The 22,325-nt window shown below is 44.2% G+C and overlaps 1 protein-coding gene across 8 annotated transcripts in view; it reads right to left on the minus strand.

Moving 5' to 3' along the window:
- Positions 1–22,325, minus strand: part of LOC115109416 (S phase cyclin A-associated protein in the endoplasmic reticulum-like) — a 95,191-nt gene that overhangs the window by 15,413 nt on the left and 57,453 nt on the right. For 6 of the 8 annotated variants that reach the window (XM_029634297.2, XM_029634294.2, XM_065009752.1 and 3 more), the window contains 4 exons: positions 14,531–14,654; positions 6,684–6,907; positions 4,868–5,023; positions 2,051–2,291 (listed from right to left, as the gene is read on the minus strand). In XM_029634297.2, coding sequence (XP_029490157.1) covers positions 2,051–2,291; positions 4,868–5,023; positions 6,684–6,907; positions 14,531–14,654 — 745 coding nt within the window. Of the gene's footprint in view, positions 1–2,050; positions 2,292–4,867; positions 5,024–6,683; positions 6,908–8,432; positions 8,600–14,530; positions 14,655–22,325 lie in introns of those variants that run through there. The other 2 variants (XM_029634296.2, XM_065009753.1) reach the window with 2 other exon arrangements.

Raw genomic sequence — 22,325 nt, forward strand, 5'->3', positions numbered from 1 at the left:
GGTGTCTTGGTGTGTTTGGACCATGACATTTTGTTGGTGATGTGGAAACTCTCGACCGGCTCCACTACAGCCCTTTCAATTTTAAAAATGGGGGCCTGTTTGGCCCTCCTTTTCCTATAGTCCACGATCAGCTCCGTTGTCTTGCTCACATTGAGGGAGAGGTTGTTGTCCTGGCACCACACTGCCAGGTCTCTGACCTCCTCCCTATAGACGGTCTGATCGTTATCGGTGACACGATTGTGTCATCAGCAAACTTAATGATGGTGTTGGAGTCGTGCTTGGCCATGCAGTTGTGGGTGAACAGGGAGTACAGGAGGGGACTAAGCACGCACCCCTGAGGGACCCCAGTGTTAAGGATCAGCATGGCAGATGTGTTGTTTCCTACCCTTACCACCTGGGGTTGGCCTGTCAGGAAGTCCAGGATCCAGTTGCAGAGCTAGGTGTTTAGACCCTTAGTTTAGTGATGAGCTTTGTGGGCACTATTGTGTTGAACGCTGAGCTGTAGTCAATGAACAGCATTCTCACATACTGAGGTGTTCCTTTTGTCCAGGTGGGAAAGGACAGTGTGGAGTGTGATTGAGATTGCGTCATCTGTGGATCTGTTAGAGCCATATGCGAATTGGAGTGGGACTAGGGTTTCCAGCATGATGGTGTTGATGTGAGCGATGAGCAGCCTTTCAAAGCACTTCATGGCTACTGACGTGAGTACTACGGGGCGGTAATCATTTAGGAAGGTTACCTTCGTTTTCTTGGGCACAGGGACTATGGTATTCTGTTCAAAACATGTAGATATTACAGACTCGGTCAGGGAGAGGTTGAAAATGTCAGTGAAGACACTTGCTAGTTGGTCCGTGTATGCTTTGAGTACACGTCCTGGTAAACTGTCAAGCCCCGCAGCTTTGTGAATGTTGACATGTTTAAAGGTCTTGCTCACATAGGCTACGGCGAGCATGATCACACAGTCGTCCGGAACAGCTGGTGATCTCATGCATGCTTCAGTATTGCCTTGCTTCAAAGCGAGCATAAAAAGGCATTTTGCTCGTCTGGTAGGCTTGCGTCACTGGGCAGCTCTCGGCTGGGATTCCCTTTGTAGTCTGTAATAGTTTTCAAGCCCTGCCACATCCGATGAGCATCAGAGCCGGTGTTGTAGGATTCAATCTTAGTATTGTATTGATGCTTTGCCTGTTTGGGATTTCTTATAAGTGTCCGGATTAGTCCCGCTCCTTGAAAGCGGCAGCTTCCTGCTTTGTTTTTTGCTTGTAAGCAGGAATCAAGAGGATAGAATTATGGTCAGATTTGCCAAATGGAGGGCGAGGGAGAGCTTTGAATGAGTTTCTGTGTGTAGAGTAAAGGTGGTCTAGAGTTTGTTTCCCTCTGGTTGAGGAACGGATTTAACGGATTTAAGTTTGCCTGCATTAAAGTCCCCGGCCACTAGGAGTGCCGCTTCTGGATTAGTATTTTCTTGTTTGCTTATAGTCTTATACAGCTCGTTGAGTGTGGTCTTAGTGCCAGCATCGGTTTGTGGTAGTAAATAGATGGCTACGAATAAAATAGATGAGAACTCTCTTGGTAGATGGTGTGGTCTACAGCTTATCATGACTTCTATAATATTAGACATCGCGCACCAGCAGTTATTGACAAATAGACACACCCCAGCCCCTCGTCTTACCAGACATAGCTGCTCTGTCTTGCCGATGTACAGAGAAGCCAGCCAGCTCTATATTATGAGGGTGCTAGTCAATAAAACTGTGAGAGAGGACATTGGTGACAAGGCCTTTTCATGGCACCCCCTATTTGGAATGTCGGTCTGTGGAATGTGTCCAGCATAATACACCTACGTAACCAGCAAGACCAGTATATACTGTATGGCATGTGATGTGCCGGTATTGAAAAACCTGCCCCGCAGGCAGCATAACCTTTGGAATTAGAGTCACTGTAATTAACACCACCTACTGGACCTGCAGGATGAGGGATTCAAGTGTGAGAATGTGTGCGTGTCTCTCTCTGTGTGTGTCCTGTACCTCAGTATGAAGTGGTGTGTGTGTGTTACCTGGAAGGCAGACAGGTCGAGCAGGGCGAAGCTGTTGAGGAAGCGGAGGCCCGTTAGGGCCACCTGGATGACCCCTGGGGCATAGGGCTCCTGTGGGCCCTGGGCAGCCGGCTCAGGCAGGGCGGAGCTGTGGAGCAGGATGCAGTACAGAGTGTGTACCACACCCACCAGGTCTGTGGACTGCAGCAGGGCCGTCAGCCCTGTGGGGTCTGTACGCTTGTTGTCAAATATACTGGGAGAGCTGCAAAGGACACAGGCAATATAAATAAACATGTGACATGATCATTTAATTTCTGCTCAATGAACATAGTGACAGTGAAATGTTATATAGGGAAATTAATGGGATCTGACTACTCCACATTAGAAGTTCTCCAAACGTATTATTTATTATTATTGGTTAAAATGCTTCACTTCATTCTAAATCAAGTAAAAGTTCAATTCACAACATAGCTTTTGTCTGCCCTCACCACAGTGACCAGAGCTTCAGGATGTAAGAGTGAAGGCAGTCTGGTCCCTGTGGCTTCTAGATTTACTCGCTAGACCAGGGGTTACCCCTTCAAATATAAATAGTAGGGCCTGCCCCATTTACACTGCATGCCTATCGGGTTAAGTGGAGTAACTGGTTACACTGAGTGAGAGGGAAGTGCAGTCTGGGGGCTGTGTGTGAGAAGGTGTCTATGCTCAGCTGTGCACTGAAGATTATTTAGGCCTAATCAGGGATGATCGCAGTTAAAACCTTGGTCATTATCACTACAACCACAGACTGAGAAATTCCTTAATGGTACAGCAGTGACACAGAAATGTGACTGTTATTTTAAACCAGTTCAGAATGTGAGTTTGAGCCTCCAAGCTGGGCAGAATGAACACAGGAATTTGGAAGTAGCTCTGACAGCTCATGGCAGTGGCTCATCCATGCCCCTGGCTGCAGAAAGCTTCCTGGCAAGGTGCTGTGTACTCAGGCACATTTAATTAAGGTCCACCTTACATGATTGAAAGCAGCATGTTAGTGTGTCTTAGCAAGAAGGCAGATTAAAAGGGATTGGTAACATCATCCTCTCAGCACACATCACAGGTGAGAACAGAACGGGAGTATAACACTGATGGGATGGAAGGAGAGATTCCTCAGCTGCCCTCTTCATAAAACTGGAGGCCAGTCAATGTAAACTTCTATAGCCAGACTAACACCTGGCGCATAAGAGGAGTTTACCCTAATTAGTCCATGCTTTATAGATGGGAAAAGTATTCTGTTTAGCTGAGACTAAATACTGTACGAAATTTACATCGGAGTCAATGGCATCAGGGAAAACATGTCAAATGGCTCCCATTGTTTTACAATTAGGATTCCTGCAAACGCACGAGTTCCATAAGCTTGTGTTGACAGGGAATTTAAGAATACCCCTGCTACACAGGATGTGATTTGCAGGCAGAGAATAAAGGCTGTTTGACCTCTGGATGGAACCCACTGTATGTTGGCCAACAGCTCTGTGTGGAAATTCCTAGCTCTGCAAGTACATGGTCTCTAATGCCAGTTAAACCCCTCGACACAGCAACTGGCATGGCAAAAAAATATTCCAGGACCATGGTATACATTCTCTCCAGTATAATCTCCTGAACACACAGAGGACTGGGTAAGAATGGAGATAGTTGGCTGGATTAGCAGGGTGTTGATTATTACGCAACACTGCTCGGTGCGCTCATTAAAGTGGCGAGGTTATGGCGCTGTGTTTTCTCACAGATATTCAGTGACACAGTCACAGCAGTACTCCCTGTGTTGGTGTGAAGCAGCTGGGCACTGTTACAGCACACAGCAGCTGGAGAGGAGAGGTACACAAGCAGGACAGTGTGGGCATAGGAACGATACAGTCACAACATCTACAGAATGTGATAAAGACTTCTACACGGATGGGTTGTTCAGCAACAAGGATTATTGAGATGGGAACTGTATTGTCTCCAAATGTTTTTTGAAAACATAAATAAATGTACACAATAAGCACTTCTCTCAAATACATTGTTACAGTTGTTGGTTAGCTTGCTAGCGAATTTAAGCCATATTAGCATAGACGTGTCATCAGTCGAAACACTTCAAAACAAGACATGGTGTAAGAACAAGATGAAACGAGCCACTTAATATTCCCCACATGGCAGCTTTTTGTCATTGTTTCTAGCTATCTGACCGTTCAGAATCATAACACATACAGTCCCAACGATGCTAACACCTTTTCGTGACGTTGTCAGGCAACCCATCTAGAATGCAAGGTTTTGGCAACAGACCAGCAAAATTTAGAGTTAAAATACCTCTGTTCTAATTCAAACAATGACACTACAGAAACTAAAGGGATAAAATGTGCCCATATGACCACTGACGATATTTAACTATGAGGGCAGCATTCCTGTACTAAGGGTCATGCTATCTTCGTCGGTATTGTGTCTCAGTCTGTATGCTTAGCCTCTGTCAGCGGCGCCATTGAGCCTCTCTCGGGGCAGGTCACAGTAACACGTGGGAGGGCTTCCCCTGGCGTGCTGGAGGCAAGGGTTTATGGTGAGTGACAGAGGACGGGGGTCAAGTAGATGCCTATCTCGATCAACAGTAACGATGGCCTTGCCAGCGCTCAGACTAAAGGAAACCACTGAGTGTGATTGAAAAGGAGGCAGTGTCTTTGTTTGAGCTCCAACAACAAGTCTTTATGGGATGGCCGGGCGGACTTAAAAGATCCAACGGTGAGTCACTCCTGTCATTAGTCTTGTGAACAGCCGTGCATGATCACAGGGATGTCTGGAGAGGAGGGTCATAAAGGAAGGGAGACTGCTGCCACTCACCGGCCGGTCACAGCGAAGCACAGCTTACACATGGCGTGCAGCAGAGCGGTGGCCTGCTGGAGGAAGGCAGACATCTTGGGGCTCTCGTCCACTGGGCCCTGGACAGACAGGAAGCAGCTGTACAGCTTATCAATCAGACCCATGTTTACCACATAGCTGAGGGAGGGACACAAACACAAAAGGAGGATAAGAGTGAATCCACATGAACAAAACTACAAACGACAAAACTTTCACAATGAATGAAGTTTGTCCCGGTGAAATATGTTTTATCCTAACAAAGGCCCTCACTGATAGGAACTCACCGACAGCACAGTTGAAATGTGATCTCGCCCTCTGTACTCCCTGTTATTACTGTGATATTTGTCTTGCCAATGGCAGGTCTCATGACCATGTTCCCTCTGCTCTCTCAGCCACATATCACTGGTAACAGCATCATTAGAGGGTGGCTGTGCCCCCGTGCCAGCCCAGAGACAAGCCCGACTGTCCGCTGACCTGTGGCTGCCTCACGGCTAAGGTATGTCTCTCCCACCACTGCTCAGCCTCCTTTAGCCCTACCCACCATAGGGACAGACAAGGAGGCTCAGCTGTCAATCACAAGACCTCCCAGATGTACCAGACAGCTCAGTCAGGAATCAGGAAGCCAGCCACTGTTCTACGCTACAGGCATCCATCTATTCCTTTCCCTCTCCGTCTCCGCTTAGCTTACTCCCTTAACTTGCTAGCATACCTTTTTTTGTTGGGACTGTCAGTCAAAATGGCAGCCTTCTCCAGTCAGGTAATTTAAAAAATGTGAAACCTCCACAAAAGGTCATCTGACACTTGAACCACGGCAACTTGCTATGACTATCCTCTTCCACAGCTTCACCTAAGCTGAAAGGAGCTGGCCCATAGTCTGTTTGAAAAGCGGTTTAGTGGTCAGTCTTGCCCCTGTGTTTCACAATTGATGCACTACACACATCTGTACATTTCTGACACCTGTAGGAGATAAGTATAGTACAAAGCCTGGTGAGTGATTGGTAATAAGAAATGAAGACGTAGAAGCGGAATGCTGATGTTCTCTTTCTGTGTGATCTACAGTTCACCATAATGAGAAAAAGTGTTGCAAAAGCTACCATCTTTTTTTATCTTATTTCCTCCCTACCATTATATACATAATTTGAGGCAGTTGAGGTAAATCGTCCATTGCTTTGCAGGGATTACTAGACACCATTTGTCCTCAAGATCTCCCCTGTCTCCTGGGTTACGACTGGGACATAGTATGAGAGTTAGGCCTGTGCAGATGCTCTGGTCAAATTAATCATTGGCTGTGGGAGGGGATGGTTGGAAGACTCCACTCTTCCTGAAGGCTCGGGCCTGCCTTTCCTCACCGCCCCACGGTGCCAGGAGAGACAGCCCATAGCCCTTGCTACTCAAAAGCCAAGTTCAAGGGGATGTTGCAAACTTCCAGGAGTGTTCTTTGTTTATGTTGCCCTAAGTAAAAAAATGACTTATTACTTTGCTGAAGATTTTGATCCAGAATGTGTGATAAAGTACTATTTGGACACATGCCAGAGGACGACCTCTCTCACCCTCACTCAAAGCCCCTGAGCAAGGAGGAAACAAATACAAACACTGGGACCTATTCCAAGGGCGCTGACATTTTGTAGGCTATTTCTGACAGTAACTAAGTTATAATATCAGTGGTTCCCCCATCAACCCTGTCAGTAAGAGAGTGGAGGGGGGACATAGGAGGTGGTGGGAGAGAGGTACAGTGAAAGGGAGGAGGGCCCCAATAGAGCAGTGTGTGGTTTGAGAGAGAGGAGGAGGAAGAGCTTACCTGATGAGGTCCTGGGCGCGGGTGTTGAAGGGCTCTATAGGGGAGGTCTTGGTGTCTGGTGACATGATGCGAGGGGCGTCCCCGCGGCCACAGTCAGGGACATAGGGACGGAGAAGGCTCAGGACAGTGGCGCTGGTCTGCAGCAGGCCGGTGGTCAGTCCCTCAAACACCTGCTTGTTCACACTGCGACCAAATATGGTCTTGTCTTCATCTGGGACGAACAGCTGAAGGAGGAAAAGACTGGTCAGTCAAGAGCTCTAAACCTCCACCATGTCACAGACCAGTCTATACCAGTAGCTCGATACCTGCATTCTCAAACAAGCTTGTATCACATACTGTATAGTGCATTCGGAAAGTATTCAGACACCTTGACCTTTTCCACATTGTTACGTTACAGCGGATCCTAAAATGGATTAAATAGTTGTTTTCCCCCTCATCAATCTACACACAATACCCCATAATGACAAAGCAAAAACAGGTTTTTAGATATGTTTGCATATTTATTCAAAATAAAAAAATGACATAAATACTTTGTTGAAGAATCTTTGGCAGCGATTACAGCCTCAAGTCTTCTTGGGTATGACGGTACAAGATTGGCACACCTGTATTTGGGGAGTTTCTCCCAGTCTTCTCTGCAGATCCTCTCAAGCTCTGTCAGGTTGGATGGGGAGCGTCGCTGCACAGCTATTTGAAGGGCTCTCCAGAGATGTTTGATCAAGCTCAAGTCCGGGCTCTGGCTGGGCCACTCAAGGACATTCAGAGACTTGTCCCGAAGTCACTGTTGCGTTGTCTTGGCTGTGTGCTTAGGGTTGTTGTCCTGTTGGAAGGTGAACCTTCACGCCCAGTCTGAGGTCCTGAGCGCTCTGGAGCAGGTTATCCTCAAGGATCTCACTGTACTTTGCTCTGTTAATCTTTCCCTCGATCCTGACTAGTCTCCCAGTCCCTGCCACTGAAAAACATCCCCACAGTATGACGATGCCACCACCATGCTTCACCGTAGGGAATGAACCAGGTTTCATCCAGACGTGACACTTGGCATTCAGGCCAAAGAGTTCAATCTTGGCTTCATCAGACCAGAGAACCTTGTTTCTCATGGTCTGAGAGTCCTTTAGGCTTTTTTGGGCAAACTCCTAGTGGACTGTCATGTACCTTTTACTGAGGAGTGGCTTCTGTCTGGCCACTACCATAAAGGCCTGATTGGTGTCTGAATAGTTATGTAATAAGTTATTAGTAAAAATGTATTAGTAAACATTTCTAAAAACTTGTTTTAGCTTTGTCATTATGGGATAATGTGAGTAGATTCAGGAAAATGTTTTATTTAACCCTTGTCAGAATAAGGTTGTAAAGTAACAAAATGTGGAAAAAGGGAAGGGGTCTGAATACCTTCCAAATGAAGTCCTTGTCAGCTTGACAAGTCCTCTATCAAAAATGAAATCAACATTGATTGATCACAGTGCAAAACTGACAATACCCAAGGCAGTCACCGTATCCCCCAAAAGTTCAACAAAAGCCCTGGCCCAGAGTCACAAAACACTTATTTGATTTTTTTTACCCCTTTTTCGTGGTATCCAATTGGTAGTTACAGTCTTGTCCAATTGCTGCAACTCCTGTACAGACTCGGGAGAGGCCAAAGTCGAGAGCCGTGCGTCCTCCGAAACACAACCCAGCCAAGCTGCACTGCTTCTTGACACAATGTCCGCTTAACCCGGAAGCCAGCCGCACTAATGTGTCGGAGGAAACACCATATACCTGGCAACCGCGTCAGCATGCATAGCACCTGGCCCGCCACAGGAGTCACTAGTGCACGATGGGACAAGAACATCCCTGCCGGCCAGGATCTCTAGTGGCAGAGATAGCACTGCGATGCAGTGCCTTAAACCACAGCGCCACTCAGGAGGCCCCACAAAACACTTCTTCTGCAAAAAAAAGAAGTTCGTAAATGCAATTCCTCAAAAGTATCTTAAGATTTAATGATTCTTACGAACTTCTCAAATATCCACAAATGTTTAAGATGCGTGTTGCTAGGCAACCAATTTAGCTAGCTATCTAGATAGCAACGGAAATCATGTTAACATATTTCCTACTGAGATTACTGTTTTAAAACGTGTTCTCGGGTTTCAAATAAATCAATACTGAAACTTCCAGATGAAGTTTGAGAGTGAATTAAACATGTTCAATTGCTCCGGGCAGCCGAGCGGAAATGGAGGAAAACTCGCCTCCCTGCGGACCTGGCATCCTTTCACTCCCTCCTCTCTACATTTTCCTCCTCTGTCTCTGCTGCTAAAGCCACTTTCTACCACTCTAAATTCCAAGCATCTGCCTCTAACCCTAGGAAGCTCTTTGCCACCTTCTCCTCCCTCTTGAATCCTCCTCCCCTCCCCCTCCTCCCTCTCTGCAGATGACTTTGTCAACCATTTTGAAAAGAAGGTCGACGACATCCGATCCTCGTTTGCTAAGTCAAACGACACCGCTGGTTCTGCTCACACTGCCCTACCCTGTGCTCTGACCTCTTTCTCCCCTCTCTCTCCAGATGACATCTCGCGTCTTGTGACGGCCGGCCGCCCAACAACCTGCCCGCTTGACCCTATCCCCTCCTCTCTTCTCCAGACCATCTCCGGTGACCTTCTCCCTTACCTCACCTCGCTCATCAACTCATCCCTGACCGCTGGCTACGTCCCTCCTGTCTTCAAGAGAGCGAGAGTTGCACCCCTTCTGAAAAAACCTACACTCGATCCCTCCGATGTCAACAACTACAGACCAGTATCCCTTCTTTCTTTTCTCTCCAAAACTCTTGAACGTGCCGTCCTTGGCCAGCTCTCCCGCTATCTCTCTCAGAATGACCTTCTTGATCCAAATCAGTCAGGTTTCAAGACTAGTCATTCAACTGAGACTGCTCTTCTCTGTATCACGGAGGCGCTCCGCACTGCTAAAGCTAACTCTCTCTCCTCTGCTCTCATCCTTCTAGACCTATCGGCTGCCTTCGATACTGTGAACCATCAGATCCTCCTCTCCACCCTCTCCGAGTTGGGCATCTCCGGCGCGGCCCACGCTTGGATTGCGTCCTACCTGACAGGTCGCTCCTACCAGGTGGCGTGGCGAGAATCCGTCTCCTCACCACGTGCTCTCACCACTGGTGTCCCCAGGGCTCTGTTCTAGGCCCTCTCCTATTCTCGCTATACACCAAGTCACTTGGCTCTGTCATAACCTCACATGGTCTCTCCTATCATTGCTATGCAGACGACACACAATTAATCTTCTCCTTTCCCCCTTCTGATGACCAGGTGGCGAATCGCATCTCTGCATGTCTGGCAGACATATCAGTGTGGATGACGGATCATCACCTCAAGCTGAACCTCGGCAAGACGGAGCTGCTCTTCCTCCCGGGAAGGACTGCCCGTTCCATGATCTCGCCATCACGGTTGACAACTCCATTGTGTCCTCGTCCCAGAGCGCTAAGAACCTTGGCGTGATCCTGGACAACACCCTGTCGTTCTCAAATAACATCAAGGCGGTGGCCCGTTCCTGTAGGTTCATGCTCTACAACATCCGCAGAGTACGACCCTGCCTCACACAGGAAGCGGCGCAGGTCCTAATCCAGGCACTTGTCATCTCCCGTCTGGATTACTGCAACTCGCTGTTGGCTGGGCTCCCTGCCTGTGCCATTAAACCCCTACAACTCATCCAGAACGCCGCAGCCCGTCTGGTGTTCAACCTTCCCAAGTTCTCTCACGTCACCCCGCTCCTCCGCTCTCTCCACTGGCTTCCAGTTGAAGCTCGCATCCGCTACAAGACCATGGTGCTTGCCTACGGAGCTGTGAGGGGAACGGCACCTCAGTACCTCCAGGCTCTGATCAGGCCCTACACCCAAACAAGGGCACTGCGTTCATCCACCTCTGGCCTGCTCGCCTCCCTACCACTGAGGAAGTACAGTTCCCGCTCAGCCCAGTCAAAACTGTTCGCTGCTCTGGCCCCCCAATGGTGGAACAAACTCCCTCACGACGCCAGGACAGCGGAGTCAATCACCACCTTCCGGAGACACCTGAAACCCCACCTCTTTAAGGAATACCTAGGATAGGATAAAGTAATCCTTCTCCCCCCTCCCTCCCCCTTAAAAGACCTAGATGCACTATTGTAAAGTGGCTGTTCCACTGGATGTCATAAGGTGAAAGCACCAATTTGTAAGTCGCTCTGGATAAGAGCGTCTGCTAAATGACTTAAATGTAAATGTAAATTTAATGAGCTTATTCTCTCACTGCCCAGAATTTAGGACAAGGGTTTAGCTTTCTGGACTTAAGAACAAATCCAAAAACGTAATTTTCAAAAATCTAATTTCTTCAACTTTTTGCTTAAGGAGATACATAATAAACAGCGAAAAACATTTCCAATAACGTTTTTGAGGAACAGCAACTTTGACTAACTTTCTTCAAAAATCTATAGTTATGGAAAAATGGTCATTTAAACCTCAGCCTGCCTTCTAGAACACAGACAATTAAGACGGAGGAAATATCCCTTTCTTTTGTTTACCGGCAAAGGCCATTTGTATTGGTTGGAATCCTGATACACCATGCCATAAACAACACACGTGTTATTGTATAATTCATCATTGTGTGACATAAATCGGTAGTTAACAATCAGTGTGACATGGTTACTGTTGCCGTGCCAGACTGCTACCATATGAGAGGTCTCAGAGGTATTCCCTCTCTGGTAACAAAGAAAGCCAACCGAATACTGAGACTCTGTGGAGAAAACCACTGGACTGGAGCTAACATAGGGGAGGGTTCTGTATTAACCATCTGTGGGATTAACTAAATGCTCCCCTTAACCTCACCTTAGACAAATAAGGGCTGAAAGAGGAAGCAGTATGCTCCAAGTTCTGGTATGATTTAGAAGAGCACAAGCATCTGAAAAATATTCCAATAAACATTTATTAATAAAGATATTTTTAGAGAGATTCAGGGTATATAAAGACCAAAGGTACTAGTGATGGGGGGGGGGGGGTAGATAGTTACATATCGCAATATTATTTTTGGATGATATATCGATAATTGGCTAAGAGTATCGATTTGTACTGTAGGTAGCACTAGCTAGAGCTAGTTGGCTTCTTTTTAAATGGTGAGCCAACATGTTTTTAGCTATTTTACTTCACTGACCGATCAAAACTTGTTTTCTCATGCTCTCTCTTTTCTCTCTGCAGCAGACATATGGTGAGCAATAGGTGTATTGTATCGCAATACATTTTTAATCGTGATAATCACAATACATATCGTACCAGTACCTAAGTATCATGATAATGTTGAACTGTTAGGTCCCTGGCAATTCCCAATCCTAAAAAGGTATGTTCCTGTGACAGGAGCACAGAGTGCATTTCCCCTTTTGGATATAGTTCCTTCAGAAAGAATTCGTACCCCTTGACTTACTCCCCATTTTGTTGTGTTACAGCCTGAATACAAAATTGATTAAATAGATTTTTCCACACTCATCTACACACAATTCCCAATAATGACAAACTGAAAACATGTTTTTAGAATTTTTTGCAAAATTTATTGAAAATGAAATCTCATTTACATAAGTATTCACAACCATGAGTCAATACTATGTAGAAGCACCTTTGGCAGCAATTACAGCGGTGAGCTTTCTACACCTGGATTGTGCAACATTTGCACATAATTCTTTTCAAAATTCTTCAAGTTCTGTCAAATTGCTAGACAACCATTTTCAGAAATATCTAATTTACATACACTACCGTTCAAATGTTTTAGAACCACCTACTCATTCAAGGGTTTATCTTTATTTTTTACTATTTTCCACATTGTAGAATATTAGTTAAGACATCAAAACTATGAAATAACACATACAGAATCATGCAGTAATCCAAAGAGTGTCAAGTTGTATGTTGATCATTGCAAGACATCCATTTTCAAGTCTTGCCATAGATTTTCAAGCAGATTTAAGACAAAACTAACTCGGCCACTCAGGAACATTCACCCTTTTCTTGGTAAGCAACTCCAGGTAGATGTGGCCTTGTGCTTAAGGTTATTGTCCTGCTGAAAGGTGAATTAATCTTTCATCTATTTGTGTTGTTTGGAATATTTAATTTTGTACGGGCTTCCTTCTTTTTACTCTGTCAATTAGGCTAGTATTGTAGATTAACAACAATCTTGTAGATCCATCCCCAGTTTCTCCATCGCAGCCATACATTTCTGCAACTGTTTTAAAGTCACCATTGGCCTCATCGTGAAATCCCTAAGTGGTTTCCTTCCTCTCTGGTAACTGAGTTAGGAAGGACACCTGTATCATTGTAGTGACTGGGTGTATTGATACACCATCCAAAGTGTAATTAATAACTTCACCATGCTCAATGGGATATTCAATATCTGCTTTTTTATTTTGACCCATCTACCAATAGGTGCCCTTCTTCGCGGGGCACTGGAAAACCTCCCTGGTCTTTGAGGTTGAATCTGTGTCTGAAATTGGCAGCTCGGGGGACTTTACAGATAATTGTATGTTTGGGGTACAGAAATCATTTTTAAACATTTTGTTAAACACTATTATTGGAAACAGAGTGAGTCCATGACTTGCTAACAAATCTTTACTCCTAAACTTATTTAGGCTTGCGATAAAAAAGGGGTTGAATACTTAATGACTCAAGACATTTCAGCTTTTCATTTTAAATTCATTTGTAAAAATGTCAAAAAACACAATTCTACTAAGACATTATGGGTGCGTAGGCCAGTGACAACTAAATGTAATCCATTTTCAATTCAGGCTGAAACTAAATGAGGAAGAAGTCCAGGTGTGTGAATAGTTTCTGAAGGCACTATAAGTGACATTTTGGTGTGTGTGTTGTAGAAATAAGGAGATGGTCAGGTAAAACGTCTGAAAAAATCTCACTAATGGTTAGGGCAGCATGCTGACAGCGTTAGTAAATCCACCAACATTCTCCACAAATCTAATTAAAAAGAGGGACAAGCACCGACGGCGGCACCCGCTACCCCCACCCACTTCCAAACACAAACACACGTGTGCACGCACGTACACACACACACACACGTTTTTACAAGGACTATTCATGCGCCCCATATTTGTCACTATCCAACACAACTTGAAAAGTTAGCATTGTGCTGTTCAACATGTCAGTCGTCAGAGCAGCTGTGGGAATATGTTTTATATAAACTGAAGCATACAGGCTAATCTCCCCCTCTGTGCCCTCAGGAAATATGACAGCTTTGGATTGGAACTCAGGACTGGAAAAGGAAGCCCCAATAGAGTTCATGCATGTAGCAAAGGCCATGTCTGTGCCTCGTCTGGTTCTGTGAAGTGTGCAGCCGCCACTGTTAGATGTTTGGAGTCGGCTGATGTTTACAGTCTCAGAGAGTGCTGAAGGATATGGGCTGACAGGTAACCCAGCCGCCATATTGCCTCCCTGACAGGCTGCTCTTTCCCCTCCCTCTCTCATTCCCTAATCTGCGTGGCTAAGCCTGTGGCTGTGGCTGGGCCAGGATTTATACTGTAGCGTGTGTCTCTCTCTGTCTTTTATTAACACAGTGCCAGAAAGGAACAAATGCTGGTGATGAGGTCCTAGTTTTTCAGCACTTAAGTGTTGCATGTAGCCAGGAGGAAAATTTACAGAGACATTGGAAGGGATTCTTTAAACAGCCTGGTCCTTGGGTAAACTGGCTGCAGTTCTGATCATGCCATGTCACCTTCATAAGTATCACACAGACTTTAGTGACACAAGCTAAAATAATATGTGTTGTTTGAGAGAACATATATGTTAAATAATGTTAACATATCAATAATGGTAGTAATAGGAGATGTTTTCTATGGTGTGGTGAAAGGACACTTACTGTAAGCTGATGTAGCAGCAGGTCCATGAGGAAGGCTATCTTGTTGCTGAAGATAACATATGTGCAGTTGAGGTGGCAGCGAGAGCATGCCAGATAGTAGGTGTTTATAGCAGCACATAGAGACCTGAGAGGAGAGAGAGAGACAACAAGATGAATCACTTGTCACAAGCAAAACTAAATAGTTCAAGGCAGAATGTTACGCTCTATACAGCTCATTCAAAACAACACGAGATACAGTTTAGGAGTTTATCACGGGCATTGACATGGCTCTCAAGTGATCAAGAAACCAAAACGCACTACACCAAATGTGTGGTTCCTTAAAAGGTTGTTTTATCTTTGGCAGAGTTGAAAGCATATACATCACTGACAGCAAGAGACGGAAAGCAACATTAAGGAACCCAGTTATATTAACTACTACTTATGCTTACAACGAAACTCTCTCACTCGTCAACTCCTTATCCAGAGTGGGACAGTAATAAGACAAGAGATCTGCATAACCAGAGAAGCTGCTGGATGGAATCTGCAATCACAGTGCCGGGCAGTCCAATCTGGAGTCAGATCCTGTAGTGTTTCCTCTGTGGAGATAAGGCCATTCCTCTCAGCAGCTCTTCAGCTCAGAGCCCCAAGGTACAGCCAGACAAAGCAGAGCAGTGAGCGGAACATGCCTCTGTATTATGTCTGCTTTAAACAAGCCCCAGAGACGATTAATGCTACAGATACCTGATGAATCATTCTACTCTTGACTGCTGCTCCCCCCCGCCCTTCTTTCATCACTTAATATTTTCTGACAACTGTATATTTTAGCCAATAGCAGAGTGGCGTGTCCTATCTGCTCTGAGGAAGAATGGAATCTGGCTTTCCTATTCTAAAGTAGGCCATGTTTATTTCAACTGGTAAACATTTTGATATCTACCGCAACCTTCACATCTGCAACGCATTTCGACTCCAACCTAGTCGGCATATAGAGACAAAATATCAGAGACTGATGTAGGCCTAGGTGGATAGGTCTGCCAATAACTTCCTCGTGACCAAAATATTCCAGTTGTTTCATATGCTAGTGGGCAGATCTGTCATTTGCTACATATCACTATTGACAATGTAGTGTAAAGCTGTCAGACATAGAATGTGGTGATAATCTAAGAAGCATTACATTGTGAGTTATGGGAACATTTCCAAATAGTGGTTAAGCACGCCAAAACTTGCTTACTAAACATTTCTACAGTAAGCATCTTACTGTATGGGTATCATATGCCATATGTGTACGGGCTTTCTAGCCAAATAAAATGTTTCGGTCTTTTCCACCACCATTTATCAACACATTCCTGAGAAAACACAAACCACACCTGGTGTGTTGATCCCGGTTTCTGCCAATCACTACTTAATGACATCGGTTTATGTGTCAAGCACCAAAACACACTCATTATGTTATATTGATATAAAGTATATTATAAGGGGCGGTAGGTAGCCTAGTGGTTAGAGTTGGGTCAGTAACCAAAAGGTTGCTAGATCGAATCCCCGAGCTGACAAGGTAAAAATATGTTGTTCTGCCCCTGAGCAAGGCAGTTAACCCACTGTTCCTAGGCAGTCATTGTAAATAAGAATTTGTTCTTAACTGATTTGCCGAGTTAAACAAAGGTAAAATAAAACAAATTTTAAAAAGTATTGAAATGGAGTGGTTAGGATAAGACAGCCATCATGGTTGAGTGGAATGATAACACAACCTCTATTGGGCCAGAGTGAAGTAACGTGAGAACCCCACCAAACTGTGCTCTCTGGGCAGCCGACCAGCACCGGGGCTGCCTGCCTGACTGACCCCCCCCCCACCCCCCAAAAAAACAGATCCATGATTGAGTAACTCGGCAAGAAGTCCGTTTTTCACTGACATAATACCACCATCATTAGAAAGACGGTACCAATTGAATGAAATACTAGTTTTCCTCTCAGTCTGATGCTGTGCTGCTTTTAATAAGTCCATATCAAATCAAATGTTATTTATCACATGCTTAGTAAAGAACAGGTGTAGACTAAGAGTGAAATGCTTACTTTACAGGCCCTTACTAACAATGCAGATAGAAAAGAACTAGAACAATTAACGTACAGAGATTAAACCAAGCCATTGTCATTCCCATGCCTGACACAGTGGGGAGAATGTCCGTTTCATATGAATATTCCTTCAGGTACTGTGATGGAATGTAAGGTGTCCTTATTGAATTAAACAAGACGCAATAGCAGGGTGTCAGGTCACCTGGTCAAATGACAGGGTTGGGCTGATCCTGTTACAGCTTCGACATGAAAAGGCCTGGGAAATCTAGAAGACATTATACAAATTATGAGGAGAGGGATAGCATCAGAGCAGTCAAACGGAATATGAACGACAACCTTACAAAAAAAAGGCAAGGTCAATATTTAAAAAAGACCTTGTAAATATTAGGCTACAAAAGCAACGCATGAAATAGGCAAACACAATCTTCACAGTGTCCATAAAAACCTGTCAACCATAGCACCCTGTTTCTTCACCATGTATAAGTAGAGGTTGCCCTGCCCAGAATGTCTTTATCCATGTAGGAAGATGGGGGGAGAGGCCAGTCCCCAGGTGGCTGCCACTCTTAACCAGCAGATTAAAGGGCACATCCCTAATTTATTTACTCTAATCTTATTAGGGAGAAAAACAGCCGTCGACTGCTTCCATTCTCTACAAGAAACCCATGTGAGAGGAACCAAGATGGATCCAAAGGAAAATGTTGCTGTACAAGTTAACATTGCAAATGTATGCTGAAAATGATCCATCTAACTATATAGAATGCACATTTCATTTTATAGCAGTTCATCTATTAATCATTATATTGATGATTTTAGTCTTTAATTCAATTCCATTCCCATTAGAATCACCACTAGGTTCGCAAAAGAAGGGTATATTAAAGGAAACTTTTGAACGTTTACTGGTAAACTACAAGAATTGTGGTAACTTAAGGATTTTATGTCATTTTTCACAAGACATCTGGTGGCCCTTTTTGGTACTTCAAATGATCCTCTTTGGCCTTCTGTGTGGCCTCGTCACATGTCAAATAAATACAATAATCAAATAAGATGATTTAAAAAAATAATAGAATGACAAAGCTGTAAAACATTATCCTAAATATAAACCATACATTTAGTGAAAACTAGGTGTTTAATATCAGGTTTTTGGCATGATATATCCTATATATCATGCTGAAATAAAGGTGTATGTTATATATACAATGAAAATAATACCATTGTTGATAAAAAAAAAAATTCATTAATTATTTTCTCTTGAACCGTATGGTCCATCTACTAGAAACTCATGGACACAGATCTATTTTTTAAAAAATACTATATATGAATAATAAAAAAATGTATAAACACACATTTAAAAATATATATATATTTAGTATTAAAAAAAAGTAGATCTGTGTCCATGAATTTCTAGTAGATGGACCATATGGTTCAAGAGAAAATAATGAATGAAAAAAAGATCTAAATCAATCAACAATGGTATTATTTTCATTTGACTCCACAACTCTTCCAACTATTGACTTTTTTTCACAACTGCCAAACATTTACAATAAAGAAATATTGACACATACATACATGCATGCATACACACACACACACATATATATTCATGTATAAAATTACCAAAACTACCATTGATTTACATAGATTACCCGTTAATTTCCAAATTTCCGGAAGATTCTGGTAACTTAATTACCGGTAGCTTTGCAACCCTAATCACCACACTCTCAACCAGAGTCAGATCTGGAGTCATGAACTTCCACTGACTTCTCACAATCGACTCAGTTAACTGCTCATGTAATGAGCATGCAATTTCTTTGTAACACAGCTAATCAGGCATGTTTTAGGCCCGCTAAACAAATGGCGACTATCAGAGGTACGTTTGAGTAATGTCCTTACAGCAGCTCATGCAATGAGAAATCTCAGTGATCCATCTTTAGCTCCCTCCCACCTAATTGAGCTTAATTAGCATGACACCTGATATCCTCCCTGTCCCTGGAATCTGTCGCCGTGCCCCCTTGATGACAGCCTATTTCAAAGATTTTGAGGAGCAATTTGGTAAGGGGCCATGCTATTCCGTCTCGTGTTACCCATGTACTATGTAGGCGGCGTTGGTTGATCCACGTATGCCAGTCCATCCTAACAGGCAGCATACCTCCACAGCTCTGGGTGCTCATTTGACAGCATGCCACACCCACTGCCGGACCCAAGGATTTGGTGCCTGCACCAACCGCCAGACTACACCCAGCGGGAGATACAACAGGTACATTGTTAATCTGGGATTAATGAAACCTTATTTTGTAGACGCGGGATTAGGTTCCACTGATGGCCCATACTGACAGGTTGCAGAGAGAGAGCAAGAGAGAGGAAATAGGAGAGAGGAGAGAGAGAGAGAAGAATAAGAAGCCTGGAGAGATGTAGATAATTAGCAGTGCAATCTGCTCACCTACTCTAAACTGCTTAACCTCAGACGGCCGGCCACAGCAAACCACCCTCCTGTTCTGATGAGGCCATAGACACACAGCCACCTCAAGACAGGAGCTATTGTAAAGGGCTAGATAGAGACTAAAGACACAAAGACTGGACTAGAGCACACAGTATTCTGGGCCAGCCCCCTGGGACAACCATACACCATGGAGCCCTGTGGGGATCACCGTGGGTGGCCGACAGGCTCGGACATGACAAGGGGGCTGGGGGATTGGGAGTGTCACTGATCTCTGTGTCTGAATTAAAACTCTTAAGTTTAAACCATCCCAGAATCCATAGAGTATCCCAGGGGCTGATAGACAGATGGCTGGGAAGGGAAAAATTAGAGCAAAGGTCAGGACCCCCCGCAGTATAGTACTGCCCCAATATCCCAGAAAACACTTAGAGCTCAAGACACAACACAAAACAAAACACAACAGAAACTGCACAATAGTTTAGGGTACTGGGAAAATACCAGGTAGACTCCCCTTACAGGTAAATGTTTCCAATTTTCAGAAGTCGTCCCTTCTTGCAAAGATAATAGAACATCATCCATGTAAAAGACTCTTTATGCTTTTGTTACTGGGTTATCAAGCAGGAGATCGTTCCACCTGAACCTCAAGCTCACGTTTCCCAACATCTCAGTGCTTTTCCTATGTGCCCAGTCAGGCCTGACCATGGCAATGCTGCAGAAATCTGACCAACTTCCAGATCAGGTTGAATCCCTGCTTTTCAACAGGGAAAATGTGTGTTCATGGAAAGAAAACTAACCCTAAGCCAAAATACAAGGTGAGGAGCAAATCCATTTCCTGGTGCTGTCAAACAATCCCTTCATTCACTGCTATCTAAATGACACTTCCTTTGATTCTTCTGTTGATCTTTCCGATACCCTGAGTGCTACCAAGACGTTCCACACTGGCTGGGTATGAACTGGGAGTAATCTGATGAGCCTTCATGCATCACACACTCACACCATATAACGACATCCTGAAATGAAACCTAAGGTAGCAGCTTTGATTACACAGCATACACTCAGTCATGTGACTGAGGTGGGTAACTAACTATAAGAGTGTTTTAACATGCAGTGTCCTAGCATAGCAGTTTCACTGGACTATTCATTTTTATTCATTTTATTTAACCTTTATTTAACTAGGCAAGTTGGTAAAGAACAAATTCTTATTTACAATGACGGCCTACCCCGGCCAAACCCTAACGACGCTGGGATAATTGTGCACCACTATAGGGACTTCCAATCATAGCCGGTTGTGATACAATCGAAACCAGGGTCTGTAGTGACGCCTCTCGCACGGAGATGCAGTGCCTTAGACAGCTGCGCCACTCGAGAGCCTTCTCGAGAGTTAAGACCTCTCTCTAAAACTAAAAAGCTTAAAAATAAGCCTGTTTCATTTTCAATGTGGTAGAACAGAGAGGACACTTAGATAAAACAGATACCAGATACCACAGTCAAACTAAATTTTATCATCAAGTGTCCTCTCCCGATTCTCTCAAATACAACTCTAAAAGTTATGACCTCTTCAGCCCTTCGGGTGGGTCAGTCTGTCTGTTCTGACGTTAGCTTCTCTTCTCTTGTGCTGAGCCCAGACATCACTGGGAGAAACTCCCCCCAGTCCTGTCTCTCTCCTCCTTTACTCCCCAGTGACCCCTACTGGGAGACACAGGGACATGTCCCATAAACACACAGTAGTTGACACAAGGTTGGAATACTTGAAGAATGTATCCATCTTTCCTTGACAGAATTACACATCTGAGAAGTGTCAGACTTGTTAAAGTAGTGATGTGGAAACGTTGCTTTTGCTAATTAAATCATGCAGGGATTTCCCCAAAGTGAGGAAGGATGTGCTAATAAAGATTGAAAACGGGGCCAGAACGGCACCTCCGTTTACCCCCCCCATGTAACCACACCTCCAGACTGGGGCAAAACATTTCCTCAACATATAATAATAATGATGCTGAAGATAAGTGTCTCCAGAGGCAGAGAGAGCAAAGCTGTGGTTTTGCCTGGTGAGGATCTGTGATCATTTACAGCTTATTTTAGACAGCTCTGCCCCCTCCTCCCCAAGGGAGCACAACACACTCTCCACTCAGAATCACAAAGAGAAAACACATTCACACAGAGTAGGGCTCACACTTGCAAGGCCTTGAAGAAGATACGTAAAGCTCAAAGAGCAGTGATACTAGCAAGAGCAATGTGTGGGTTTCTTCTTTTTTTCTCATCTTATTCAACTGTTGCCATGCACCTGCTGCAGAGATGGCTCAAATGTGCGAGTGCCTTTCAATTTTGAGAAAGCATTGTTAAAATTCCTCCAACAATGGATGTATATTTTTTTCTGTTTCAACTAGCAGGTTTATTTTTTCTCAAAAATACTCCCTCACCTTGAGATTTGAATATGCAAATTTAGCAGAAAGATTGTGATGAAGGTAATCCAGGTGGAGAACAATTAAGGATCATCTTCACACACAAGACCATTTGGTTTATGGATGACTTTGCAGGTAAAAACCTCTGGTATATCATATATACTGTGTTATATTGATGTTAATGAGAGTTGTTACTCTGCTCGTCTAGACATGGATCCAGCGGCCACAGGGTTACACAGGGACATTAGCCGAGCCTCAGAGGAATTAGCTCATTAATGTAATGGTAACAAGTAGGAGTGGGCCTCCCAGGGGGGTAATATTACCCAAGCATCTCCGACTCTGCAGTTGACTTTTTTGTAAATCACTCAGCTTATCTGAGAGGAGGCGATCAATACGGCAGCATTACTGTAAACAGATAATGTAGCAAGCGCTGGGGTTAGCGTCTATCTCACAGACGCCGACCATTACACCGTACAGCCACCCAGATGAACAACAGTGATTAGTGGACAGACGGGCCATGTCCTTGTGTTGAATCTCATCACTGGCTCCCAATATTCCCATCCCTTGCCCTGAATCCCTTACATTTCCCCCATATTGTAAAGGTGTGTGTTTATATATAATGAATGTGGGTGTAATACATGTTTAACCATGTACAGGACTACTATGAGTGTGGGCTTGATTTTTTATTTTATATCTGTTTTTAATTGAACCTTTATTTAACCAGGTAGGATAGTTGAGAACAAGTTCTCATTTGCAACTGCGACCTGGCCAAGATAAAGCATAGCAGTTCGACCTATACAACAACACAGAGTTACACATGGAATAAACAAAACATACAGTCAATGATACAGTAGAAAAAAAAGAAGAAAAAAAAGTCTATATACAGTGAGTGCAAATGAGATAAATTAAGGGAGTTAAG

Source organism: Oncorhynchus nerka, linkage group LG25, assembly GCF_034236695.1.
Source record: "Oncorhynchus nerka isolate Pitt River linkage group LG25, Oner_Uvic_2.0, whole genome shotgun sequence".
NCBI lineage: Eukaryota > Metazoa > Chordata > Actinopteri > Salmoniformes > Salmonidae > Oncorhynchus > Oncorhynchus nerka.